The 27,203-nt window shown below is 34.8% G+C and overlaps 1 protein-coding gene across 1 annotated transcript in view; it reads right to left on the bottom strand.

Annotated features, from left to right (window-relative positions):
• Window positions 1-27,203, bottom strand: part of LOC124358015 (nose resistant to fluoxetine protein 6-like) — a 90,300-nt gene that overhangs the window by 62,474 nt on the left and 623 nt on the right. The window contains exon 2 of the mRNA XM_046810241.1: window positions 10,390-10,539. Within this exon, the coding sequence (XP_046666197.1) occupies window positions 10,390-10,539 (150 nt within the window). The remainder of the gene's footprint in view (window positions 1-10,389; window positions 10,540-27,203) is intronic.

The raw sequence follows: 27,203 nt of genomic DNA, 5'->3' as shown, positions 1-27,203 counted from the left end.
GAAAGCTGATGATAAAGGAACCAAGTTACGTGTACCAAATGTTAGTGATAAAAAAAAGATATTTCAGTGTACCAAATAACTACATACCTTTTAATTTTTCATTTGAATCTTTTTTGATTCTATACAGTGAATTTTTTTTATTTTACTTGAATTAAAAGTTCTGAAAGACAAAATACCAATTTCCAGCACAATTGGTGTACTTGAATTGTTTATAGACTTTAATCGTAAACATACCTAAATGTTGTTGATTCGGCTTACAAACAATAATTAGTTTCAGGAAATTTCTGTCGAGATCTCAACCAAAGTCAAAACAATGGAGAAGGAGAGGGAACTATCGTTTATATACCCGCAAAACAATATACTAATTCAGGGAGTCAGTGCAAAATTTGCACCTTTTTTTTCTTTTGATTACTAATTTTCAGGTAGGGAAAACCTAATATCGTCTTAGGCTTCAGTCAATTTCAATTCCGCAAGTCTGTTTGTGCCACTGCCTTACGCCCGGGTGGGATATAAGTGAGTTGCAGCAATTACAGCTTTTTCACATTTCTAAAATTACACGGCGCTGAATAAGTCACGTTGGATGGAGAATGCTCCTGCGTCAGTAGCGGTCATAACTTATCATCAAGAAAATAGGATGTAATATCCCAGGTGTTTATTAAACTTGACAGTCTTTTGTTTTCGTGCAAAACTCGATACCGGGTGCAGAACCTCATTTACTTCATGTATCTCACGTTAGCGTGAGACCCGTACCTCCGTCTCACAGAGCAATGACCCTTTGTGTCTGTTGGGCTTACGCATTCGGCGCTATTTTGTCAGAGAGAAGCACATCTTCGGAGAGAAGTGACTGGGTAGTTGCCTGGAGAACAGTTGTAAATGATGACGCTAATTTTAAAGTGATTTGCAAACGGTGTCAGGACGATTGTGATACAACTTTCAGAATCCACAGGACACCGTAGCTGACAGGTTTGACCGTGACAGCCATCTCACCTCTCTTCTTCTAAGATCAAATCTTATACATTATTTCGTTACTACATAACCTATCTACTACGGTGTGTACAGTTTTAAACCAATCTGAGCAATTCATTTAATCGTTCCAATCATCAGAACAAAAGACACATGAATTAAATTACTTAAGCAAATCATATACGAGAAGTTCTACGTACTTTGCAGAATCACGCAATAAATCCTTAAACGTGTTCTGTCTGGGTGTGGGGATCATGTTTCAGTTATCAAAATTACAACCTGCTACGAAGAAACCATATTGGTTATTTATTGTTCATCATATTGATTAATGATTGGTTGAGTTTCATCAGATCACGGGGTACCTTCTCCACTTCAACTCAGTTGTAAAGGCGGATATTTATTATTGGCAGCATAGGTTTAAAATTTGTTTTCCACGTCAAGAGAATTAAAAACCTTTATAAAGGAACCATATTAGATATATATTGTTGGTTTAATTAAGATTGGTTAAGCTTCGGCGAATTAGAGGGCACCTTCTTCCCTTCAACTGAAAATTATAAGAGGATGTGTATTATTGGCAACTTAGGTTTAACATTTGTTTACAAAGTCAATAGAATTGCAACCTGTTATAAAGGAACCATATTAGATATATATTGTTGGTTTGATTAAGATTGGTTAAGCTTTGACAAATCACGGGACACCTTTTTCCCTTCAACTCAGTCGTATAGGCGGATATGTATTATTGGCAACTTAGGTTTAACATATATTCACCAAGTCAATAGAATTACAATCTGTATAAAGGAACCATATTAGATATTCATTGTTGGTTTAATTAAGATTGGTTAAGCATCGGCAAATCACAGGGCACATTCTTCCCTTCAACTCAGCCGTATAGGCGGATATGTATTATTGGCAACTTAGGTTTAACATTTGTTTACAAATTCAATAGAAATTACAATCTGTAATAAAGAACTATATTAGATATTTATTGTTGGTTTAATTAAGATTGGTTAAGCATCCGCAAATCACGGGGCGCCTTCTTCCCTTCAACTCAGGCGTATTGGCGGATATGTATTATTGGCAACTTAGGTTTAACATTTGTTGAAAAATTCAATAGAATTACAATCTGTAATGAAGGAACCATATTAGATATTTATTGATGGTTTAATTAAGATTGGTTAAGCATTGGCAAATCACGGGGCGCCTTCTTCCCTTCAACTCAGCCGTATTGGCGGATATGTATTATTGGCAACTTAGTTTTTAATATTTGTTACAAAGTCAACAGAATTACAACCTGTAATAAAGAACTATATTAGATTTTTATTGTTGGTTTGTTAAGATTGGTTAAGCTTCGGCAAATCAGAGGGCACCTTTTCCCTTTCAACTCCACCTTACAGGCGGATATGTATTACTAGCAGTTTTGGTTTAATGTATGTTTACAGTTCACAGTAAGAGTGAAATATTTCAAGATTGCACTTGTGCTAATAGTTTTGTCACGGCGTGAACCCTTGTTAATTAAAAGTGAAAAATACATTTATTTTAGAGTGATTACAATAAGTACTACAAATAACATGTAATTGTGATTTTAGGCTCCTCCAACCCACAAACATTTTCGATTATTGTCCTACGTATAAATGACATTTGATTACAGATTGGACATCCCGGATTTTTTTAAATAATTCTCTAATCACAAAAATCTTTAACTAATTACAAGTGCTGCGATGACATACTTTGTTGCAGAAATAGCCACACCACCCAGGGAGAGAAGCTACTCATCCTCCATCCTTACTAACATTGACAACTTAATCTTGATATGTTATAACGACTTGCTTTCTGTCTATTAACATAATTGTGCCACAGCATATTAAATTTTTTTATGAGCAGGGAAAGCAATTTAATGAATTAAAAGTGTTCAAGAAAGTACATAAAGGTTGTGAAACTGTAACTGTATTTCATAGCAACAAATGCCAATTGTTGAACCACGCAGTGTAAAGCTTTCTGAATATAGAGACTACCACAGTCAACGTGTTAAACAACCGGGTTTCGTTGCCTTTACGGTATTTATTTTGGTGTTTCATAACGAACGCCTAACAAGTACACAAAACCATTACTACTACTTTTGATCCTTTTTATTTACTTATTTCACAAAAGTGAACATAGTTCAAAATTTTCCAATTTCCAAAGGTAATTTTCGTGATGGATTGTTACTTATGAAGATTCATAAAATTCTAATTTGTGATTAAGTATCAATACTTAACATGACACGTTTACAAGGACGCAATACTAGACATTAAAAAAACAGCTGTCAAAAAAACATAAACACATATGATAAAACAGAACCAACAGCATTGAGTTATTAGCAGATCGGCCGCTTCATGCCTTACCGCTCTGACCGTTCCAAGGCCTCACGCAACCTGTTCCACAGACGAGTTAGAGGAATGTAAATAAACACACAGATGATAAACCAGAACATGTCTCATTGAGTTATGGCTTGCAGCCTCAACATTGACCGCTGCTCGCCCTGTCACCCTGACCGCTCCACGGCCTCACGCTACTTGTCCCACAGGCAAGTTAGAGGAATGTAAATAAACTCACAGATGATAAACCAGAACAAGTCGCATTGTGTAATTGACAGAATGGCCTCAACATTGGCCGCTGCGCGCCCTGTCACCCTGACCGCTCCACGGCCTCACGCTACTTGTCCCACAGGCAAGTTAGAGGAATGTAAATAAACTCACAGATGATAAACCAGAACAAGTCGCATTGTGTAATTGGCAGAACGGCCTCAACATTGGCCGCTGCTCGCCCTGTCACCCTGACCGCTCCACGGCCTCACGCTACTTGTCCCACAGGCAAGTTAGAGGAATGTAAATAAACTCACAGATGATAAACCAGAACAAGTCGCATTGTGTAATTGGCAGAACGGCCTCAACATTGGCCGCTGCTCGCCCTGTCACCCTGACCGCTCCACGGCCTCACACTACTTGTCCCACAGGCAAGTTAGAGGAATGTAAATAAACTCACAGATGATAAACCAGAACAAGTCGCATTGTGTAATTGACAGAACGGCCTCAACATTGGCCGCTGCTCGCCCTGTCACCCTGACCGCTCCACGGCCTCACACTACTTGTCCCACAGGCAAGTTAGAGGAATGTAAATAAACTCACAGATGATAAACCAGAATAAGTTGCATTGTGTAACTGACAGAACGGCCTCAACATTGGCCGCTGCTCGCCCTCACCCTGACCGCTCCACGGCCTCACACTACTTGTCCCACAGACCAAGTTAAGGAATGTAAATAAACTACACAGATGATAAACCAGAATAAGTCATTGTGTAAGCTGACAGAACGGCCTCAACATTGGCCGCTCTCGCCCTGTCACCCTGACCGCTCCACGGCCTCACACTACTTGTCCCCACAGACAAGTTAGAGGAATGTAAATAAACTCACAGATGATAAACCAGAATAAGTTGCATTTGTGTAAACTGACAGAACGGCCTCAACATTGCGGCCCTGTGCACCCTGACCGCTCCACGACCTCACACTACTTGTCCCTGTTTGTAAATAAACTCACTGATATAAACCAGAATAAGTTGCATTGTGTAACAGAACGGCCTCAACATTGGCCGCTGCTTGTCACCCTGACCGCTCCACGGCCTCACACTACTTGTCCCACAGGCAAGTTAGAGGAATGTAAATAAACTCACAGATGATAAACCAGAATAAGTTGCATTGTGTAACTGACAGAACGGCCTCAACATTGGCCGCTGCTCGCCCTGTCACCCTGACCGCTCCACGGCCTCACACTACTTGTCCCACACAGACAAGGTAAAGGGAATGTAAATAAACTCACAGATGATAAACCAGAATAAGTTGCATTGTGTAACTGACAGAACGGCCTCAACATTGGCCGCTGCTCGCCCTGTCACCCTGACCGCTCCACGGCCTCACACTACTTGTCCCACAGGCAAGTTAGAGATATGTAAATAAACTCACAGATGATAAACCAGAACAAGTCGCATTGTGTAATTGACAGAACGGCCTCAACATTGGCCGCTGCTCGCCCTGTCACCCTGACCGCTCCACGGCCTCACGCTACTTGTTCCCACAGGCAAGTTAGAGATATGTAAATAAAACTCACAGATGATAAACCAGAACAAGTCGCATTGTGTAACTGACAGAACGGCCTCAACATTGGGCCGCTGCTCGCCCTGTCACCCTGACCGCTCCACGGCCTCACACTACTTTGACCCACAGGCAAGTTAGAGATATGTAAATAAACTCACAGATGATAAACCAGAACAAGTCGCATTGTGTAATTGGCAGAACGGCCTCAACATTGGCCGCTGCTCGCCCTGTCACCCTGACCGCTCCACGGCCTCACGCTACTTGTCCCACAAGCAAATTAGAGGAATGTAAATAAACTCACAGATGATAAACCAGAATACGTTGCATTGTGTAACTGACAGAACGGCCTCAACATTGGCCGCTGCTGGCCCTGTCACCCTGACCGCTCCACGGCCTCACACACTACTGTCCCACAGGCAAGTTTAGAGGAATGTAAATAAAACTCACAGATGATAAACCAGAATACGTTGCATTGTGTAAACTGACAGAACGGCCTCAACATTGGCCGCTGCTGGCCCTGTTCACCTTGACCGCTCCACGGCCTCACACTACTTGTCCCACAGGCAAGTTAGAGGAATGTAAATTAAACTCACAGATGATAAACCAGAATACGTTGCATTGTGTAATTGGCAGAACGGCCTCAACATTGGCCGCTGCTCGCCCCTGTCAACCTGACCGCTCCACGGCCTCACGCTACTTGTCATACTGGCAAGTTAGAGGAATGTAAATAAAACTCACAGATGATAAACCAGAACAAGTCGCATTGATTGTGTAATTGACATACAGACCTCACCATTGGCCGCTCCTTTTTTGTACTTACAATGCTTTGAGGGAATCGTGTCAACAATGGTTTCAAAAGCTAATTATATTGCTTCCTTTTCTTTGTACCCTTACAGTCCTTCCATTATACCTCCACGTGCTGTTGTATTTGTCATGTCGGCACCGAAATTAGCTTGTAAACACATTGTAAGTAATTACGTTTTCTTTTTCTGGCAATTCTTTTTTTTATTTTATTTTACACTAATATAAGGTTTCATTTCAATAAAATTTTACTAATATTTGTGTTCGGCTCCGTAGCAAGAATATGCGCATAATAAAATAATGCATTTTACTGATAAAAATATTAAATAACACCAAATATGTATTCCTTATCCATTTAAAAGGTTTGGAGATAAATTAAATCTTATTAAATTATTGTATGGATACTCTATATCTTCAGGTCGATAAAGAATGTAACATTTTTGTGCAACATCTGGGGTAGCCATGGTATACTATCGTCTTGGCAATGGCGTCTGATAAGGTAAGATAACGTCGATAAGGTTTAGATAACGAGACCACCATGAGCTGCGAGTTCAAGTGAAACGTAGGTAGGAGCTAAACCTCACGATGATGCTCGACCATAACCTCAAATTTACTGTCCCAGCTCAATAGTTGCAAGACAACTTTTGTGCGATGTAACAATATGTTTACAAAAATATGTGTAGACTAAAAAATGTGCCTACTATATTTCACTATTGTTTCCTTGCATGAGGTCAATATAACCCTAGGAAGGAGTAGAGCGTATACAATTGCATAATATTGCTGTGTCTTTTGTTTATAACTCGAGAAGGCAACAGTATAAATCAGCCAATCGAGACGCTAATGGAAATTGTGTGTAGGGTGGCAGACCTGCTGCGTTGACCTTGGAAGAGTCACAATATCTGACGCACAGACTGGTAGTCAGGTGAAAGGTCGACTAAGGCTGAATAACCTTTCCAAATAGGAAGCCTAAAATCGGTAGAAAATGCTTTTCCTGGTTTTGGCTAAAACTGTTCAACCACATCCCTTGTAGTGTAGTCAGAACGTCAGGATTAAAAGTGTCTGATAGTTTCAAGTAATAGTATTTAATATTTTTATAGTTGTGAATAAGGTTTAGTATTTAAATTATTACTTTTCTTCCATACTTGTTGTGGATTAAAATAATAACTATCAGCAGATTTACCCCTGACTGTTGCACAATCTTGTGACACGTAATGGAAGTTCCTCAGTGTGCAAGTTTGTCACAGTACTCCAGTTGTCATAGATTGCTTCGCTGGTGACAATGTACTGTACCTGGACCGTGAAGTCGCAATGGCAGACTGCCAGCGAAGTTCTCTGGTCTCGTGTGGGAAGATCTCACAACAATTGTCAAAACTTTTGATTATATTATACAGGGTGAGTCAGGAACTCCACCCATTTTGTTCTAAAGTTTATATAAGAAGATATCCTTTGGGTAGTGCTGGAATTTTCATTTGGCGGTTATTAAAAGTATTTCGTGGCCCCCAAAAATTCGGAATTAATTAAATTAAAACTTTAATTGTAAACCCCTCACAAGCGAGCATAAAAATCTTAAAGAATAGTGAAAACTAGAGATCGTTAACTCTTCCCATCCAAACAATAGCCAGAGTTACCAGAACAATAACTAACAACGTTTACAAGTCAAATAAAATGTTCAAACTAAGGCTTCCAACATTCTATTTGGCAGTGAGACAAGCGTAGGGTGAGCTCTTCTCTTACATTTTTAAAGTCTGAAGTGGTATTTGGTTGAAGGCCTCAACAATCCTGTGTTTTCCTCTTTCCATTTCGTTTAGTAGCTATACACCTTTTTTATTAAAACAATTTTATTTGTGTTGCTATCTTTAATTTTGTTACGAAACTTAGTAAACGGGTCCACGTGAGAAGGTATTATATCAGAAAAAAACCCATTTTTAAGCTAGTTATACTATTTTCAAAATGGCGGCCAATGTTTTTAATCAAAATTGTACGAAACAAAAAAGTGTTTAAATAACTTTTCCTTTCCAAAGATACAACATTTGTAAAAAGTCGGTAAAAAAAAAAGGTTTCGTTTTACACATGCAAACTAAATGGCCCATCAATTAGCAGTATTTGAACAGCTGTTATTTAAATCAGCTATTACTTTAATAAAAATGCAACACGGAAACTGACTATTGAATATTCAACACGTAATAAATTTAAAAATTACCAAATTAACAAGTTTGTAAAGAAAACAACAAAGAAAAAATTGTTTGAATGAAAAAAATGGTGTATCGTGCTAAACGAAGTGGATACTGGACAAATTTACCATTTTCAGCTTATAATCACACATAAAATCTGAAAATACATAACCAGCCCAACCTTTTTGTTAGAGCAGTATCTGTATATAAATTAAATACTCTCTTTTTCAGTTAAGAGTTAACTAAAACACATTTATAGTACAATGCAACATGGATAGCTCTGCTGGACAAGGCGCTAAACTGCGGCGATTTCCACTCTCCTGAGACGACTGTCGTCATTTCACACAAACGGCAAAAACCCAGAGTTCGTCACAACCATCGGATAATGACCGAGCTACACGCCTTGACACGGTCGCTCTCCTTGACACTGACCAGCATTGTGCAGAGCAACCATGCAGGGGCAAGATTTACTGCAGAATGCATGTCAAAATTTACTGCAGATTGCAGGACATGATTTACGTCAGAATGTATGGCAAGATCTACTGCATTTATTGCAGAATGTAGGACAAGATTTACTGCAGAATGTATAGCAGGATCTACTGCATTCATTGAAGATTGTAGGACAAGATTTACTGCAGAATGCATGGCTAGTTACTGTATTTATTTGATAATTTAGAACAAGAATTACTGCAGAATGCAGGGCAAGATTTACTGCAGAATGCATGGAAAGATTTACTGCACAATGCAATGTGAAAATGTAAAAAGTAATGTGTAAATAATTTGCTCATAATTAGGTAACTCTAGTGTTCTTCTAATTTACGTATTACACTTCAAGAGACCTAGATAACACCGAGATTATTTTTTTTTACTTTGCATGTCCTTCAGCACATCCTTAGCACTAACAGTACAATAATTACAATTTTTTATGTGGACATAAGTAGGAAATCCTATTCGTAATTAATTAAACCATTGCACGGATTCTCGCAACGTAGTGAAAATTCAAGGCCGTGCACCTGAACAGTTATATCTTGTTACGCTGTATTGTTGTGCGTGAGTTCATTACAATTTTGTGGCATCAGTGATATGTTGTTCTCAATCACCCCCCCCCCTCCGCAACCTACGCAACCACTATAGCTTTTGAACGATTGAGAATTTTCAAATCTCCTTTGTAAATAAATACGAGTAATTAACATCATACGATGACGATCCTGAGATATTTCAAAATTACTCCTCTCTTTCTTTGGAAATGCAGATTGTACCTAATCACCTTCTGAGATATGTTAAATATATGTTGTGCAGGTTGTCTGTGTTGTGTAGTGATATGGATTGTGTTTCTTCTCATGGCTGATATGAACAAATGTTTCTTGGACGAGTCTGGCTTTGACACAGCATTTTGTTGTTGTCTTGTTCATTTTACCATACTCAACATTATGCCTTAGGGTTTTGAGACCTGAAAAAGAGGACATACACACGTTCTCAAAATTATATTTCAGTATCTGCAGTGTTCTATTTTTGTAACATATAACGATCAAAAATGTCGCAAACCTTGTTATCCTTATTAGACTTCTATTTACAATTTGATAAAATATTAGAGTAGGAAAAAAATCTGTTGTATGCCTCCAAATCGTAACATTTGCTATAAACAGATAAGGAATCCCTGAAGATAGTGCCTACCACGCTAAAGAATAAAATTCTACAGGGTTTGATCGCAAACGCCTGTGAGAGCTATCAAATATTATAGACTTATTTGCATGGGTGTATACTATAAAACAGTTGGAAGTCCAAATCCGCCTGACCCATTTCAAGTTTGTTATTTTTGTAGTGATGAGACGTTTGATAAGTTCACTGATAACGCCAGTGATATAGCTTCGTGACCGATAGCAATGTAGATAAATGTAAACAACTGTTTTTTATCGTTTTTGTTACAGGAAAGTTCAAAATTTGATGGCGTATAAGAGAGATTTACCGAAGGCAGATGTAGTCCTAAAATTGTAAATTTTAAATTCTCTCTCATTCTGCGAAAACTGAGCAAAGTCCAAAGTAATGTTTTCACCATGAGCTAACAACGAATGCATATGTAGGCATCAAGGTAAGTTTTAAAATGCTATTGTCAAACTTGAGATTGGTTTTATTTATTTACCATTTGTTGCACTTTAGAATTTAGACTATTAACACATGCTGTTTGGTACTAGTTGGCCAGGCCCTGCAGGTAGAGGCTACTATGTAGGTTAGTCTGGGTTATTGACAAACCCGAGACTGGTTTCACTTACGGCAACATATGATTGCACGTTATAATTAGATTATTAAGTCATATCGCTTGATACTCACTCTGAACAGCCCAGAGAGTGGAGTTGGCCAGTCCCTGCAGGTAGAGGCTGCTATGTAGGTTACACTCTGGGTTATTGTCCGAGTTTGGCGCGAAGTCCATCATTGCTTCCGCCAGGGCTTGCGACACCCATCTCACCCCAACACTCCGCTCTGGAACATCACCGGTACTATGAACCATCAGTAGTTCTACAAGGAACAATGCTATGAACTTACTTTGGAACAATTAGAATCATCCATGATATTCTAGCATTAGCAAATTTATTACTGACCAATTCTAGAGATAGCTCGTTTTTTCGTCTTAAGCATTGAAAAGTTAAACATGCAAATGAAACAGATATTAATTATGCTTATTCTGGAAAATAATCAACTTCTGAGGCGGAGATTAAAGTTCAGGATATTACTTTCATTCCTAGTTCTGCTGGAAATGATTGATTCGAAAGTTTTTCGGCAGAAACAGTTGTTTCAGGTGAATATAATTCTAATATTTCAACTTCTAACATTCTTTGGTTCTAACAGAACCTTGAGACCAAAAAAAGCTTAATATATAATCCGCCCAAAGCGTAAATAAGAAAGGAAGGAAACTGATAGAAGATGCAAAAGGAGTCATCTGAAAATGCCCTGGTCCAAGAACGTAATTGGCATGTTCTGGAAGCAATATCCTCAATAAGTACTACTTTAGATTTGCAAGAACGAAAATGAAAATGGAGTAAGTCTGTTGAGGTTGTAAAGACAGGCATCTAAAAATGTTAGTTACGTTGAAAGTATAAACAATGTTTACACGAGTTTATAACTTATTGCTAGTGTTCTTTAATTACAACTTATATTATTAACTATTTTCATTTATAACTTTACCGGAATTTTATTAAAGAAATTCACAGCTGATAACTGTATAACACAGTTTTTGTATCACATTGAAACCACAACAATACAAGTCCGTTAGTATGTTTCGAGGCCACAGCGAATAAGCGTATCAATAACAATGATACCGACGGTTATTGCTAGTGTTCTTCAATTACAATTTATATTAAGTTAACTATTTGCATATATAACTATAACCTGAAATTTTATTAAAAAAATTCTCAGTTGATAACTGTATAACACAGTTTTTGTATCACATTGAAACCACAACAATACAAGTCCGTTAGTAAGTTTCGAGGTCACAGCGAACAAGCGCATTTGCTATCAATAACAATGTTACTGACGTTGAATGTATAAACAATGTCTTCATGAATTTATATGTTATTGCTAGTGTTCTTCAATTACACTTTATGTAATTAACTATTTCCATTTATAACTAAGTGGAAATTTATTAAATGAATGCACAGTTTATAACTGTATAACACAGTTTTTGTATCACATTGAAACCACAACAATACAAGTCCGTTAGTAAGTTTCGAGGTCACAGCGAACAAGCGTATTTGCTATCAATAACAATGTTACTGACGTTGAATGTATAAACAATGTCTTCATGAATTTATATGTTATTGCTAGTGTTCTTCAATTACACTTTATGTAATTAACTATTTCCATTTATAACTAAGTGGAAATTTATTAAATGAATGCACAGTTTATAACTGTATAACACAGTTTTTTATCACATTGAAACCACAACAATATAAGACCGTTAGTAAGTTTCGAGGTCATAGCGAACAAGCGTATTTGCTCAGTTACAAATAATTCATAATTATTCTAAAGAAGGAATCTTTTGCTGCCTTCTTATTTATTTAAATCTCCTTGATTTTCTACAAAACTACGATAGGAACGATCATTTTATTAACTCCTCATTTAAAAATGGTTACAATTAATTATCATTTTACCTCAAGTATATAATTATTATTTTTATATTAGCCACTTTCAAGTTTAAATAAATAGCTATAAAAATTTATGATTTTCAAAACAAAATTAATAGTCAGAGTGCATCAAAATATTATGCTTATTAAATTTCCAATGTTCTCAACAGACATATTTTAGATTTATAAACAACACCACATATTACTTCATGTGCATTAATATATCACGTGTAACAATATATTCATGTTGTTGTGGTAATTATATTTGAGAAGAATATCTCATCCTCAAACATCTAGCAGTCTCATTATGTAACATAAACGTGTAGGACAAAAAGAATTCCCAGTGCTTTAATTACTGTGAAGGATTAGACACTCATTTAGCGGTCTGTTAGACAATGTAAAGATTCAGGAGATTCGAGGTTTTTTGCTGTTAGAGGACGAAAAACAATATCATTCCCTTTTCACCGACCTTCCCTTAAACGCGCACAACAGTAACCTCTGTTCACTGGTCTGAAAGACAGAATATTCTCGCCCTTGTGAATATTTTATCACCAACAAACCCACCGTGATAGAATCGACTTTTGTTTTAGTTTCGGATTCCTTACTTTTAATTGGACGTACATGGGCGCACATTGATTAGTCTGGAATTCAAATAAAGCTCGTGTGATTCGAGACGACTCCCATTTACCCTTTAATTAAAGAAGAGTCAAGAGTGTTTTAGTTACATTTGACTGGACAAGATTTCATCAATGTACGTATACGATATCGATGGAAATCATATATTTGATTAAAACGTTATTTACACTGTTGAACTTCAAGTTGTTTTGTACGTCAATTATTATCAGTCAATAAATAAATTAACAATATTAATAATAAATAATAAAAAAACTATTAAATTTACTTAAATAAACATAATTATATATATATATATATATATATATATATATATATATATATATATATATATATATATATATATATATATATATATATATATATATATATAGGGTGTTACAAACTTTTCCCACGAACTTAATAATTCCTCAGCTATTATAGATCAAGGAATAAAACTTGGTACATCATTACTGCACCTATAAATCTACTTATTGAAGTAACTACCATTTTTATTGTCATGTCAAGGGGATGGCCCGCAAGGAGTTAGAAGGAAATCTTAAATGTGAGCATAGGTCGAGTAGTACATCAAATTAAAGGTCTTGATTAGTAGAGTACAATGCTGCAAATCCGACCTCAAAAGGTTCACTCTTTAAAGAATTACGCTGGTTTAAAGTTTGAAACATTTACAGTACAGGTCCTGTTCTAGATGGTTTAATATTTTTGTCTTGAGGTCAGATTTGCGGCATTGTACTCTATTAATAAAAGACCTTTAATTTGATGTACTATTCGATCTACGATCTATGCCCTCGTCTAAGATTTCCTTCTGACTCCTTGCGGGCCATCCCCCTGATAATTATAAAAAATTGGCAGTTACTCGAAAAGGTAGATTTATAGGTGCAATAATGATGTACCAAGCTTTATTGCTTTACCTGTAATGGTACGTGTATTATCAAGCCCGTGCTGAACTTTTTAACACCCTGTATAATACAAACATTTAGAAAACGGTGAGAAAAAAAATAAAAATTAAACCATCTTCTCTTAAGAAACTTGGGATCTCTCAGACAACCTCCTTTAGTCTATAGAAAGTCCTTCCGTCCAAGTGGTCCTTTAAATGTACTTTAAGTGATTTAAGACTATTATGATATCTACTATACCGAGGAATAGAATTACTTAATTTTGGACCAAAGCAATAATGATAATTTTTGAATAAAGATAATCTGAATTTATTAATTACAAGGTTTTGTCAGTGTCTTGTATTGTAAGAGGAATCTAATACATCAAAATTACTTCCATTTTCAAAATTATATAACATGGAATAGTAAATTAAAAGACTTGTCAATGTTAGAGAAACATTTGATCGGAAAAACTTCCTACAACTCAGGTCCTAAGACAACTAATACATGAATTGGTATTACAAAACCACCAAAACATTGTGCTATATTTCAATCTTGATTCGAAAAGCCACTGTAACCCGGTTGGTATAAAATATTTCTTCATCAAAGTTATTGTAAATATATAAATTGGCGTTCCATTATTTATAGATACGAGAAAGAATAGCTGCGATTCAAATAATCTAATTATTCCATAATACCATATTCCATATACATTATGTAAGTATATTATATAATTTTTAACAAAATTCCCAACAAAATAATACATAAATATAAATTTTTTATTGCCAGAAATTTTACGAATGTCTGATTTACAAATCAAAAATCCATGACGTCCTAGCCTGGAGACCAAATATTTACAACAGTACAAATCTAATTTGCGACTACGCAGATCTTGAAAATATTTTTTTTTTAATTGTGGTTAAACATCAATAAAGATATATTATAAGATTCTGAAGGAGTTAATTAAAGCAATTAAATAAAAAATTAAATGAAAGAAGCTGTGAACTTCAAACTTTGCTTGTGACAAATGTTGTGTTTTATATAGCAAATCTAATATTTACAGAGGACTTTAAATATTTGCAAAGAATCGTGAGGTATTTTACTGTTTGCTTTCGTAATAAAAGGTTGTCTCATCCCATTCCAACAAAATACTTCTTTGTGTCGTCAATGTTTAGGTTTTTCTGAATAATACTATTATTTTTTCCGTCAAAGGAATTTTATTCATTCCTGATTTTCTTTTAGGCTATCCAAATCTGCGTAGGGACCTGAATTTGCTAATCCTTTACATTGTTTGTCTTTATTCTTATCTCTCTGTGTGCTGTCAGTTGTTTGTTCCTTTCCTTTAACCCTTTTGCAAAACACCCGGGGCAAGGTTTTCAAAAATATTTATCATTTCTGTTGTATAATTTTGATTTATACATTAATCAGTCATCTACAACCATTAACATTATTAATTTAAAACAAACACTCCAATAATATACTTTTTTATTATTTCTGAGAGGCCTCAATGAGCACATCATCAGACCCACATAACTGAATAAAAGTGGTTACAATAATAATATAAACAATTTTGTACTAAATAATACATATTATGTTATTAATAAATAAGTACGTATTTTGTAAAGGGCCAGATTCGTTATTTACTGGATTATGTTGGTTCTTCTTTACAAAAATTGTTTTATATGCATCGAGTATTTTTTTTATTTTGGGCTTCTTTTAATAATTTTGCATTTGAAAAAGAGTGTCCAGTTTGAATTGCATGTTTTACCAGGGCCGATCTTTCTTCTTGTTGGTTATTTTAAACATGCTCTATGTTCCATAGCTCTCCTTAGCTTTCTTTTTGTTTGGCCAATACATTTTAAATCACAATTGTTACAATTAATTTGATAAATTCCTGTTTTGTCTTCTTCATTTACTTTATCCTTGGGATTTTCCTAATATATTCTTTAATTTAATTTTGGAATTTGTAGATACATTAATATTGGCATGTTTTTTAAATTAATAGCTAATTCCAATAAAAAAGAGCTTCTAGAATGTAATTAATACTTAATGTTCCAAACATGTATGTAAATGCTTCAAAAATCGAATTATAAATCAAATTTAACAGATGAAAAATAATGTTTGTGGTACTAGGTAGTAGTAAAACACAAAACAGAAGTTAAATTCTCATTATTCAAATTCTACATCACAAATCATGACATTCTGTCACAAACAAGATCAAGGTTTTTCTTCTTCCTGTGGCCTTTTATCCAAGGCAACACAATTAATGAAATAAAACGGAACATGATGGTCTATAAAAGTCTCTCTTGCATCCTGGGCAACCTTCAGGACTACATACCATATTGAGTCGCGGCTTCGCTTAACGCTACTACTACAAAACTACAAACGCAGTACACACTGTTTGGTGTTAATTTAATTACTTACGAACAAAACTGTACGAGAATTTAATCCCTATAAAAATTATTAGTTCAAATGTTTAACACACACACAAACAAACACCAAACAACCATAGTGTATAGTTTTTGTGGTTTTGTTGTTGTGTGTGTGTGTGTGTGTTTAAAAATACTGTTTATGGAAAGACAATTACTTATGGAAAAAGTAGTTACGTAACTAAGTTACCAATGATAAAAGTAAAATTTCTGAAATCAGGAATAAAATATCGAGTCGTAAGTAGTGAGTTTACATAAAATGAAAGCCACTTGTTTTTATACAACTTTTAAATTAATTATAAAATATTAAATGCGTTAAAGTATCAGTGTTGGAGAGAGTTTATTAATAGGTTATTAATAATTAAACTGGTAATTTTGAAATTGAAGTATCGCAAAGAACTGAACATTTCAAGCTTATATTACTAATACGGGCTAAATTACAAGAAATTGAAATATTACGCTTTGTTTGGGTGAATATACAAATTTCAATTTGTATATATTCTGAAGGTTGCCCAGGATGCAAGAGAGACTTTTATAGACCATCATGTTCCGTTTTATTTCATTAATTGTGTTGCCTTTGGATAAAAGGCCACAGGAAGAAGAAAAACCTTGATCTTGTTTGTGACAAAATGTCATGATTTGTGATGTAGAGTTTGAAATGAGAATTTAACTTCTGTTTTGTGTGTTACTACTACCTACTACCACAAAACTTGTTTTTTATCTGTTAAATTTGATTTATAATTCGATTTTTGAAACATTTACAACATACATATTTGAAACATTAATGGCAACATAATGGCAACATAATTGTATATATTTTTGTAAAGATTTGGAAAGTGAAAAGTAAACATTTAGTTATTTTAGAACGCTACAGTGTGCACCAATATGTATATACTTAATTAAAATTTGTTGTAACAGTAATTCATTTCCTATTAAATGTTTTGTATTAGTGTTTGTGTTTTAAATGACAACAAGTTTTAATTAATATAAAAGTGAAGTTGGAATAATATTTTACTAAGGCAACAATAGAGGTGAACAAAGCAAATTTTGGTGATTTTGCCTTGTCTGACCTCGGCGACATAGACATTAATACTCTTACACAGCATTTCTGAACTCTGGCCTTGCATTGTCTGGAGAACATAAAAGGTATATTCGACGTGATCTTTTATGGAAAATAAAGGTCAATATAAAAGTTTGTTACGTGTACGTGAGTACTGATTTTGTTACATTCTATAAATTTCAAAAAAGAATAAAGGCACTTAGATCTGAGATACCCCATCAAAGAATGAAATATAACTCTGTAACAGAGTGAAACTTTCTAGCTGACTGAATATAATTAATCTGAATCCTCCTAAACAGCATCTTGGATGGCATGCTTTAAGGACGTGGTTCACTTTTTGAAACGTTATTCCACAGCTCAAGGATAATTCAACTAGGCTACTATGGTTAAATCCACTGATAGCAACAGAACACGATGTACTATCCCCTCTAAAAATTCTCAATTCTGTAAAGTTCTTTTGTTTGATCAGTTATTCTGGATTTTAAACGAATACTAGATTGTTGATCAGCTGAATTTTTGCGATATATCTTATCACGCTGAGATGCTGGTAGCTGTGGATTATTTTACTTGGCTTTATCTCCCCTAAAACCTTTCTTATCTGAGCTTCCAGGAAACGGCGGTAGCCTTGTTGTCTCTGATCACTTTCACTGCTCCCATATATTTCCCAAGGAATGATATAGGGTTTTACAATATAGCCCAGATTGTTTTTGTTAAATCTGCTTCGTGGTGGAAAAGTACGATTTGGCCGGTTTCAACAGCGACACGCTCTGACGGGGTCGCGTGTGTGGACACCTTAGTTATCGCTTGGACACGGTGAGTAGCCTTGGTCTGGTATGACTGGTAGCCGTCGGCACTACCAGCCGCCTGCCATACTGGCCTACCAGAGCGATAACCACTCAATTAAAACAGAGCCTTGCCAAATCTTTTGTCATGAGCACAACGTTACTCTCTGTTACTTAATTAGATTAGTGTCGGCCAATCGCATGACTGGAGGTGACACGATAGCTGCTCGGGAGGTAGCGACTGAACATCCTAACTGGAATTAAACCTACGGATTATGTTGTACCATTATTTAATTTTATTTTATATAATACATATTTTTGCCACCCTGTTACTCGTTACTGGTTAGTATAATCTACATCCGATGTTCTTGGAACTAAATTCTTGGCAGATTAATGACCTAATTGGCACGCGTGTTAATTTTTTCACTCGTGAACTTTGTAGCTGCCGAGCAACATCTCGCGCGCCTCGTCCGTAAGTAAAATTTATATTTTCGTATTATAAATTTTTGCGAGAATGTAATATAAAGTAAAGTTGTGAATAGTAAAGTAACTTACCTTGGTTGATAGTATATTTCGCAGATTAATATTGATAATAGTGTGGTGATGTCCTTCTGACGAGACCACATTATCATGAATCTTAAGTTGGCTCTATAAATGGCTAATACCGTCGTGATTTCTTTAGGCGAGTTCAGCCGAGTCTCTGATTTTAACTTCGCTTTTTAGACTTCTAATCTACAAATCTTCACTTTTTCCGACTGCAGCTGCAATTTCAAGCCAAGATGCTGACGCCCGCGCTTGTGAGTCGACATAAACTTGAAGGGAAGTCAATTTTAAAGTTTTACAATTACTAAGTTCCCACAGAACATTGAAACCATTATCACTCTATTTAGCAGCAACGTGGCAATACATTATTTTATGTTTAACATCTAGAAGTGGTGCTTTTATGTTTATTTGCCACAATTAAACATATAAGTAAATTTTGAAAATTGAGTATTCATTACTACAACCTCAGTGGTATCCAACCACTTGTGTTTCGTTCATTCAGTACAATGTTTACTCAATAATCGATAGCAATACACGAGAATTGATTTCTCTTTTGTCTTCTCAGTAATTCATTGAATATATTGGAATATTGTGACACAATATATGGTTGGGAATTGACGGTGAAAGCATAAATTGTGTGCGGAACCACGGGTGGACAGATACTAACAAATGTTGGCCCTGCAGGTATCTGTACCGGTGGATAACTCTGCCCAATATATTATAGCGGCCGGAGGGGATTATACTCCCAACTTTGGCACGGCTTTCCTCCATTTGTAATGATCACTGCGAAATTCACGGAACTTGGTCCCCGCAACGGTAATGTTCACTTAGCGTTTTGGCGTTGCAAAATAAAATATTTTGTATGGATGTGCCGCTACAGACGTAATTCTCAGACAATTCTGTTGTACTGGGATAGCACGCTAAGAGTATTAGATTGCCAGATAGTGATGGGAGAATCGAATACTTAAAAGAATTCGAATGCGGTGTATTCGAAAGCCTCCTTTTATTCGACTTGTAATCGAATACTTTATCTGCGCTGAGTATTTCCAACGGACAAGTCTAGACTTGTGTTATTTCCTTCCCGCAATCTATCGATTCTTGGTTATTTGAAATTTTCCATGCCAAAAAAGTGAAAATTCTTTGAATTGTTGCGCTTTTTACAAACATTTCATACCAAAGATTTATGAACTTCTGAAAAATTATCTTTGTTTACCTCTTATTTCAGTTCCATCTGAAAGACCCTTTTCTACTGCAGATCTTGTCGCCAATGATAGTAGAAATAGACTGGAGACAAAAATCCCAGTCATATTTTGTTTTGACACAACAGCATAACATAAAAATTCATTTTTGTCTTTATTGGTTACAAATAATTGAATAGTAGTACAATTATACATTTGGTCAAGTTGTAATTATTTATTTTAAATTATGAATTTCCCCTTAATTATTTATTACAAAGTCTAGATATATAGGCAATGAATACTTGTATATGAATACTAATACAGCTCTTGACTATTTTATTTGACCACTCCTAGTCCAAACGAAAAAATAGTGCAGGTTTCAATTCAAATCTACCACAGAAATTGTATTCATATCAAAAATATTCAAATTCATTTTCAAGTATTCGAATATACGAATACCCGGGCTGTATTCGAATACTTCTCGATTCTCTATTCCACATGGGAACAGTGAAACGCAATAGTCAGCAATCCCATTTTGTACGAAGTAAATCAAAATAATGTATGTCATAACCAGGTACTGTCTCATGGCAAGACCGTTTAAATTTGATAAAGTTGTTGACAGCAAAAGTTACATAAGATATGTTGATATTCAAGTTTTCCATAGTCTTCTTCAAGCATTCGACTTTTTTAATATCTGCTATATTTTTAAGAAGCTATAGAATTTCATTGTTTTTACAAAACTGTTTTTGTCCAGTAAACAGAATTTTTAATGATTGTATCTTGTAACCTTGTGATTATAGGTTTTCTATGAGCTTTTAGTTTGGGAAAATATGCTCTCACAAATTATAAGTACCTAATAATAGCCATTGTTGGCAACACTTGAAGTATCGTTGGAGATTTATTAATGAGCACGGTAGTCTTCAATTGTTACGTTTGTGACGACGAAAATCTTAGATATTGGAGAGGGCTGAAACTGGTAGTTAGTTCTTTTTATAAAAAAAAAAATAAAAAAAAAATAAAAAAACAAACAAACAATGGCCCATATTCATCCACATATTGTCAACTAATCCATAATTTGAGTCCATAATAGTTTTAGAAAAAACGCACTGATACTTTAAGTTACTGCTGCATTTTCTGTTAGAGTCAACAAAATTGTATAATTTATATAGAGGTTTTGTCCAATTAAAATTCTCATTGGTAATTAGCATAAGCTTATTTCTGAGTCGTGTTCGTGTAGCAGTATCAGACAGCTCTGTGTTAAATGCAGATTGCTACCTGCATCTCTGTAGTAAAGAAACACTCAAGAATGCATTCTGCTCGAAAAACTTGCATAGGAACGTCCTGTTAGCGAGGTCAGTGAGCTACTTTTTCAACGCGTGCTTTCCGCAAAGTTCACTATTGTGCAACAAAGACGTAAGTGGGGCTGAAATATTTACAATTGTTAAGTTGGTAAAAAGTGGCCCTCAGAAGGTCAACGACTCGATTGCGACGAGTTATTAGAGTGATTGGCAGGGTCCCACGTTTCCCGTAAACTGATTACGTGTTTCAACTGTTCGCTTACTTATGCAAACCTTTGACGCATTAAACGAGATAACATGAGTCACATCACTCTGTCATTCTCTTCCTGAATACTGAAAGACGCTATCCGTCGAACCTCGACCGCTATCTGTTGAGGACTTGTTTTGTTTACGCACCATTTTATCAGAACGATAACAATTTTACTAGCAAGAGGAACACATAAAGTTTTAAAAATATCGATAAAGTAAGTCTTTATCTAGTTCTAGAAAAACAAATACAGATAAGATAACTGGTTTGCCCCCGTTTCAAGGTGACACACAAACTTAAATTTTCTTAAAGCAATTGCTTCCTGCTTCCAAAAGTTTACGATTTTGCAACAAAATCTCTTCAAAACGTGCAAATTTTCTCGGAAGTAATATATAATTCAAGGATAATGAAGCATGTAACTTGCTCTTGGTAGATAAGCACATTTACATTTCTAGTATTGAGATTCTACCCACACAAACTATTTTATTAGGAACAGAATAATCAAGTGTTTATTAGGTAGACCTTGAAGAGACTTTTATCCACTGCGATTTCTCGCATAACTTTCATATATTTACTTCGAGGGATCTTTCATGATACTCTGAGAAAAAAACACCTCCAGTTAACAAATTATTTACATAATTTTATACAGTAATTTTATTTTTTAAATCACAAAATTTCAAATTAATCTTTTTAGTTTGTAGCCTTAAAATCTCGTCAAATACGTAAATAAGCCGGACTTGTCCAAAACGGTTGAAAAATAGGCCTCACACACTCTCCCCCCCCCCCCTCCAAGGTGGTGGATAAACAATTCTAGAATAAACAATTCTTCAAAGATGTTTATCCTAGTTTGTACGTGATCTCGTGTAAAAAGTGATCTCGTGGTCTATGCTAAAAGTGAAAGATTTTTCAATGCAATGTTTAATTACATTCGCCATTCTTTTCAAAATTTCAATTCAATCCCTGCCACTCCCACACCAAATTTCCACTTCCTCCAAGGGAAAAGTAAATGTTTGTTATCTTCAATGATTAGTGTTTTGGTTGTAGAAACCGTGCAATTGTTGAAGGTTAAGACTGAAGTTATTTTAACGGTAAAAATCCATCTCATAGCATATAGGCTGTACTTGGACGATAAATAAAATGAATATTTGGAATTAAGGAAATTGTTTTAAATTAAGTATTTTATAATATCCATCATTTATAATATGCATCAGCTGGAATTTAACGTTCAGATACCGGTACGCAATACCGATATGTATTATTACTGAAGCTTATTTAAATATAAATGGCTGATTTTACAAGTATATAAACGTTGAAGAGAGTACAAATGTTTAAAAACTGTCCAAGAACTTAAAAGAACGCCTTGGCTTACTAATAGAGGTTATACTCAATGTTGCAAATGGAAATTTTTGGAATAGAGGAAATTGTTAAAATTAGGTATTTCATAATATCCACCTTTTGTGGATACAGGAGTGGAACAGGTTAAACTGAAATTTCAGATACCGGTACGTATTTTTACTGAAGTTTATCAACATAAAAATGACCGGTTTGAGAACTGTATAAGACATTGCAGAGAGTAACAAAGTTTAAATACTGTCCAAAAAATGAGAGGAACGCCTTGGCTTACTAATAGAGGTTATACTCAATGTTGCAAATGGAAATTTTTGCAGATAGAGGAAATTGTTTTAAATTAAGTATTTTATAATATCCACCATTTGTGATGCATGAGCTGGAATTTAACGTTCAGATACCGGTACGCAATACCGATATGTATTTTTACTGAAGTTTATCAATATAAAAACGGCTGTTTTGAGAAAAGTATAAAACATTGCAGAGAGTAATACAGTTTAAAAACTGTGTATAAGACATTGCAAAGAGTAACCAAGTTTAAAAACTGTCCAAAAAATGAGAGGAACGCCTTGGCTTACTAATAGAGGTTATACTCATGTTACTCGGAACGCCGGCAGATGTTATTTGACACCACGGCGGGAGCAACAAACCACGAAATCGAATAAAAACACAATTACTCGAACCAAATAGAAAGTGGAGCAGGTTTTAACAGTTCCGAGTTCCGAATGAACTTACAACCTTCCGCATAACGTACGTGTGATAACGTATTCCATCGTTTCTGTACGTGTGATAACGCATTCCATCGTTTCTGTACGTGTGATAACGCATTCCATCGTTTCTGTACGTGTGATAACTCATTCCATCGTTTATGTACGTGTGATAACGCATTCCATCGTTTATGTACGTGTGATAACGCATTCCATTGTTTATGTACGTGTGATAACGCATTCCATCGTTTCTGTACGTGTGATAACGCATTACATCGTTTCTGTACGTGTGATAACGCATTCCATCGTTTCTGTACGTGTGATAACGCATTCCATAGTTTCTGTACGTGTGATAACGCATTCCATCGTTTCTGTACGTGTGATAACGCATTCCATCGTTTATGTACGTGTGATAACGCATTCCATCGTTTCTGTACGTGTGATAACGCATTACATCGTTTCTGTACGTGTGATAACGCATTCCATCGTTTCTGTACGTGTGATAACGCATTCCATAGTTTCTGTACGTGTGATAACGCATTCCATCGTTTCTGTACGTGTGATAACGCATTCCATCGTTTATGTACGTGTGATAACGCATTCCATCGTTTCTGTACGTGTGATAACGCTGCTGTTCTCAGCGCCATTTTTGTTTCACAGGTATATAACTTTAGTTTTATAAGTTTAAAATATTACTGGAATTAATATTAGTTTTTTTTTTCTTACACCGCACACCTAAATTATTAAAATTAAATTTAAAATTTCTTGTTTGAAGTTTATTTTTGACGATGGAAGGATTTTGAAGGAAGCAGAATTTTTCCGGACATTTGCCATCGCGCAGTGAAACAGAAAAATCAGTAACACTACGTTCGAGATCTGCAATCTGATCTCTTCATCAGATAAATAACTAACCTAACACATAATTACAAACTAGTGTAATGATTTGTTTATTTTAACCTAGTGTGTAATTATGTGTTAGGTTAGTTATTTACCTGAAGAAGAGATCAGACTGCTGATCTCGAAACGTAGTGTTACTGATTTTTTGTTTCACTTAACGATGGCAAATGTCCGGAAAAATCCTTTTCCTTTAAAATTTCTTTATTCTGTATAAACTTAAAATTTTACGTTCTATTGATATTAAAGAGCACTTTAATTAACAAGAGAATATAATTATGACAGTAAAATAAAATAAACTGATAACTTTAAACTTATATTGAAATTTAAATGTTTGCTTATGACCGATTCCGTGTTTTATATAGCGAATCTAAAATTCCCACAAGACTGAGAGTATTTGCAGAGAATCGTGAGGTATTTTGCTGTTTAGTTTGGTAATAAAAAGTCGTCTCATCATATTACATCAAAATACTTCCTGAAGTCGTCAATGTCCCAATAGTGTTGTCTTGTGGAATAATACTATTATTTTCCCCATTGCAAATATCTCAGTTATGTGTTATTTGTTTGTTTACCGTCAAAGTAAACTTATTCATTCCTGATTTTCTAATACGCTATTCAAATCTGTGCAGGGATCTGAATTTCCCAATTTTGTTACATTGTTTGTCTGGATTCATGTCTTCAGTAAAGCCTTTTTTGTTGTTTTACTTCAAATAAAATGTTAGTATGGAAATTCTGCGTATGAGCGGGACAATACCTGAACTTTTTGTTGATGTCAGCCTATAACATTCCAAAACCACCAACCGACTTTCATTTAAATGGGTTAGGATGGATTATAATTCAATAAATAGAATTAATTATCGAGTTTACAGACATTGAAGAACATTTCATACTTTGATCCTAAATCTCGTAGAAAACTATATTCAAAGTGTGTTGGTTAAAAAAGAAAGGCTCAAAAGCCCTTTATCTTGTGATGTGAAACTATAATGATTGTTGTTGATTTTGAACTGTGATGATAAGATTCTTTTGTCTCTTGTTAGGTTAGACACTTTGTAAGTCAGCAAAATTTTAACTCATCATCTATTGAGCTCTAAGCATGTTTTTCACAGCTCAAAACTGTAGGTTTCCAAAAATTAAGTTATCAAAGCTGAAATCTTTAGGGGTTTAAAAATCTGGTGGAAATTCACCTTTTACCTCATGGTGTATAAATCAGTTCTTTTCTCTGAGATAGCAAAGTAACCAAAGAGCTTTCAATGAGATTATCACGTTTAATATTAGTCCCTTATTTAAGCAATTGGTATTTATTGTCAGGAGACACAATTTATGACTTAAGACCTCCAACAATTTATGAAATGTGAATTACAGAAATAAATAATTGCGTAAACACAAGATGTTCTAGGAAAAGAAACCAAACCACAGAGTTAAAAAAATATATTTGATGCACATTTGCCTATTCAGAAGAGTATGCTGGACCAAACGACCCAACTATCAATCAGATCGAAAAACAGCAAAATACAAGATTTGCAAACTTTTTAAAATTTTCGAACCTGCAACCTTCACACCTTTCATAGTCAAGCAGTTATAAATTATAAAAACGCACATTATTCTGGTTAGGTGATAGATATAATTTATGATTATTCCAAAGTATCAAAAGTCTATAACAAGGCTTTAATAACATAAACTTGGACTTGCAGTTTTAGATTTTGAAACGTATTAAAAATACAGAGCAATGATTAGATCCAGATCTGGATAAAATTACAGAAGTTTAATTACCATTTTAATGTCATTTATTTTACAAATATTCGAAAAAAGAAATAAAAATCGCATAATATATATAAGATGTTTTATCATTTCAACAACTATCGGAAATACTTCATTTTACAATGTTTATATAAATTTTTTACTTACTATCATTGTTATATTGCAGTACGAGTAATTTAAACACTTTCTTTTAAAATGTGTAAAAGCAAGGGTGTTTAAGTTGAAGATTTCAAATACACAAATTTAGATACACTAAAGAGTACAACATTTCTCTCTTTTTGAATTGAGTGAATAATCTAGCAGTAGTTTAGTAGCAGTCATTAGTATATTTATTTGGTGATCATTCTCATTCGAATACAATTGATTGCAAGAAATACCATCCTTTAGTTCAGAACTTTATTAAACATTAACTTCTCCTACTGTCACAAGCAAAACATTGAAAGCCCTGAAATAAAAACTGATTTACAGCGGAATGTTATTAAAGTGCACTTAAATGCGATGTCCTCGATATAGGATTTACCTTGGAATGCATTATTTTTCTCATAAAAAGTGGCCATGTCCTTGAATTACAAATAGTAATTGTAGTTAAAAAATAAGGTTGACGTGGGCATAGATCTAAGCAAAAGATAACGCATACAGAAGTAATACTTGTTACATTTTATTACTGACTGAAAAAAATTATTATTCTATAACTAACTCTTAATGTCATGCAATTCTAGTTGCTGGAAGTTCTGTACCAAATGAGACATTCGCCTTGGCTTTCATTGCAAAAGAACCTCAAAAAGTTGTTGGTTCACGTAAAAATCTAATTCAATATCTACATAACTGAATATTTCAAAGATGGTGTGATAACAAAATCTAGCAGTGAATCTTGTAAAGTTGGCTGTGGAAAGTGAAGAGCCCACGCAGTGCACCACATCCATTTTTCACGAAATACACCCCCAAAACGCTATTTTTAAATTGAAAAATACATAACTTGGAGTGAGCCATAAATCTCGCAAATTTCTCGAATATTCCCTCGCTTTAGAACAGCGCATTTAATTGTACAAGGTATATCCTCCGGAAACGCTAGAGATTTCTTTGATCGGACGCAAAGTTCCACGCTTAATACGATTATAGCAAAGGTAACAAAATTCCAATTTGATAGAAACATATCTTTGAAGACATTTTCTAAAGACAAGCACTAGAAGACGTTTTCTAAGACTTATGCTAGAATCACCAAATTATTCTATCAATTAATTAACTGCACCAATTACATTTTAAACAACCAAGA

This window comes from Homalodisca vitripennis, chromosome 3 (assembly GCF_021130785.1).
Source record: "Homalodisca vitripennis isolate AUS2020 chromosome 3, UT_GWSS_2.1, whole genome shotgun sequence".
NCBI lineage: Eukaryota > Metazoa > Arthropoda > Insecta > Hemiptera > Cicadellidae > Homalodisca > Homalodisca vitripennis.
Note: the sequence above shows the minus strand (reverse complement) of the source record. Positions and strands in the feature narration are given on the sequence as shown.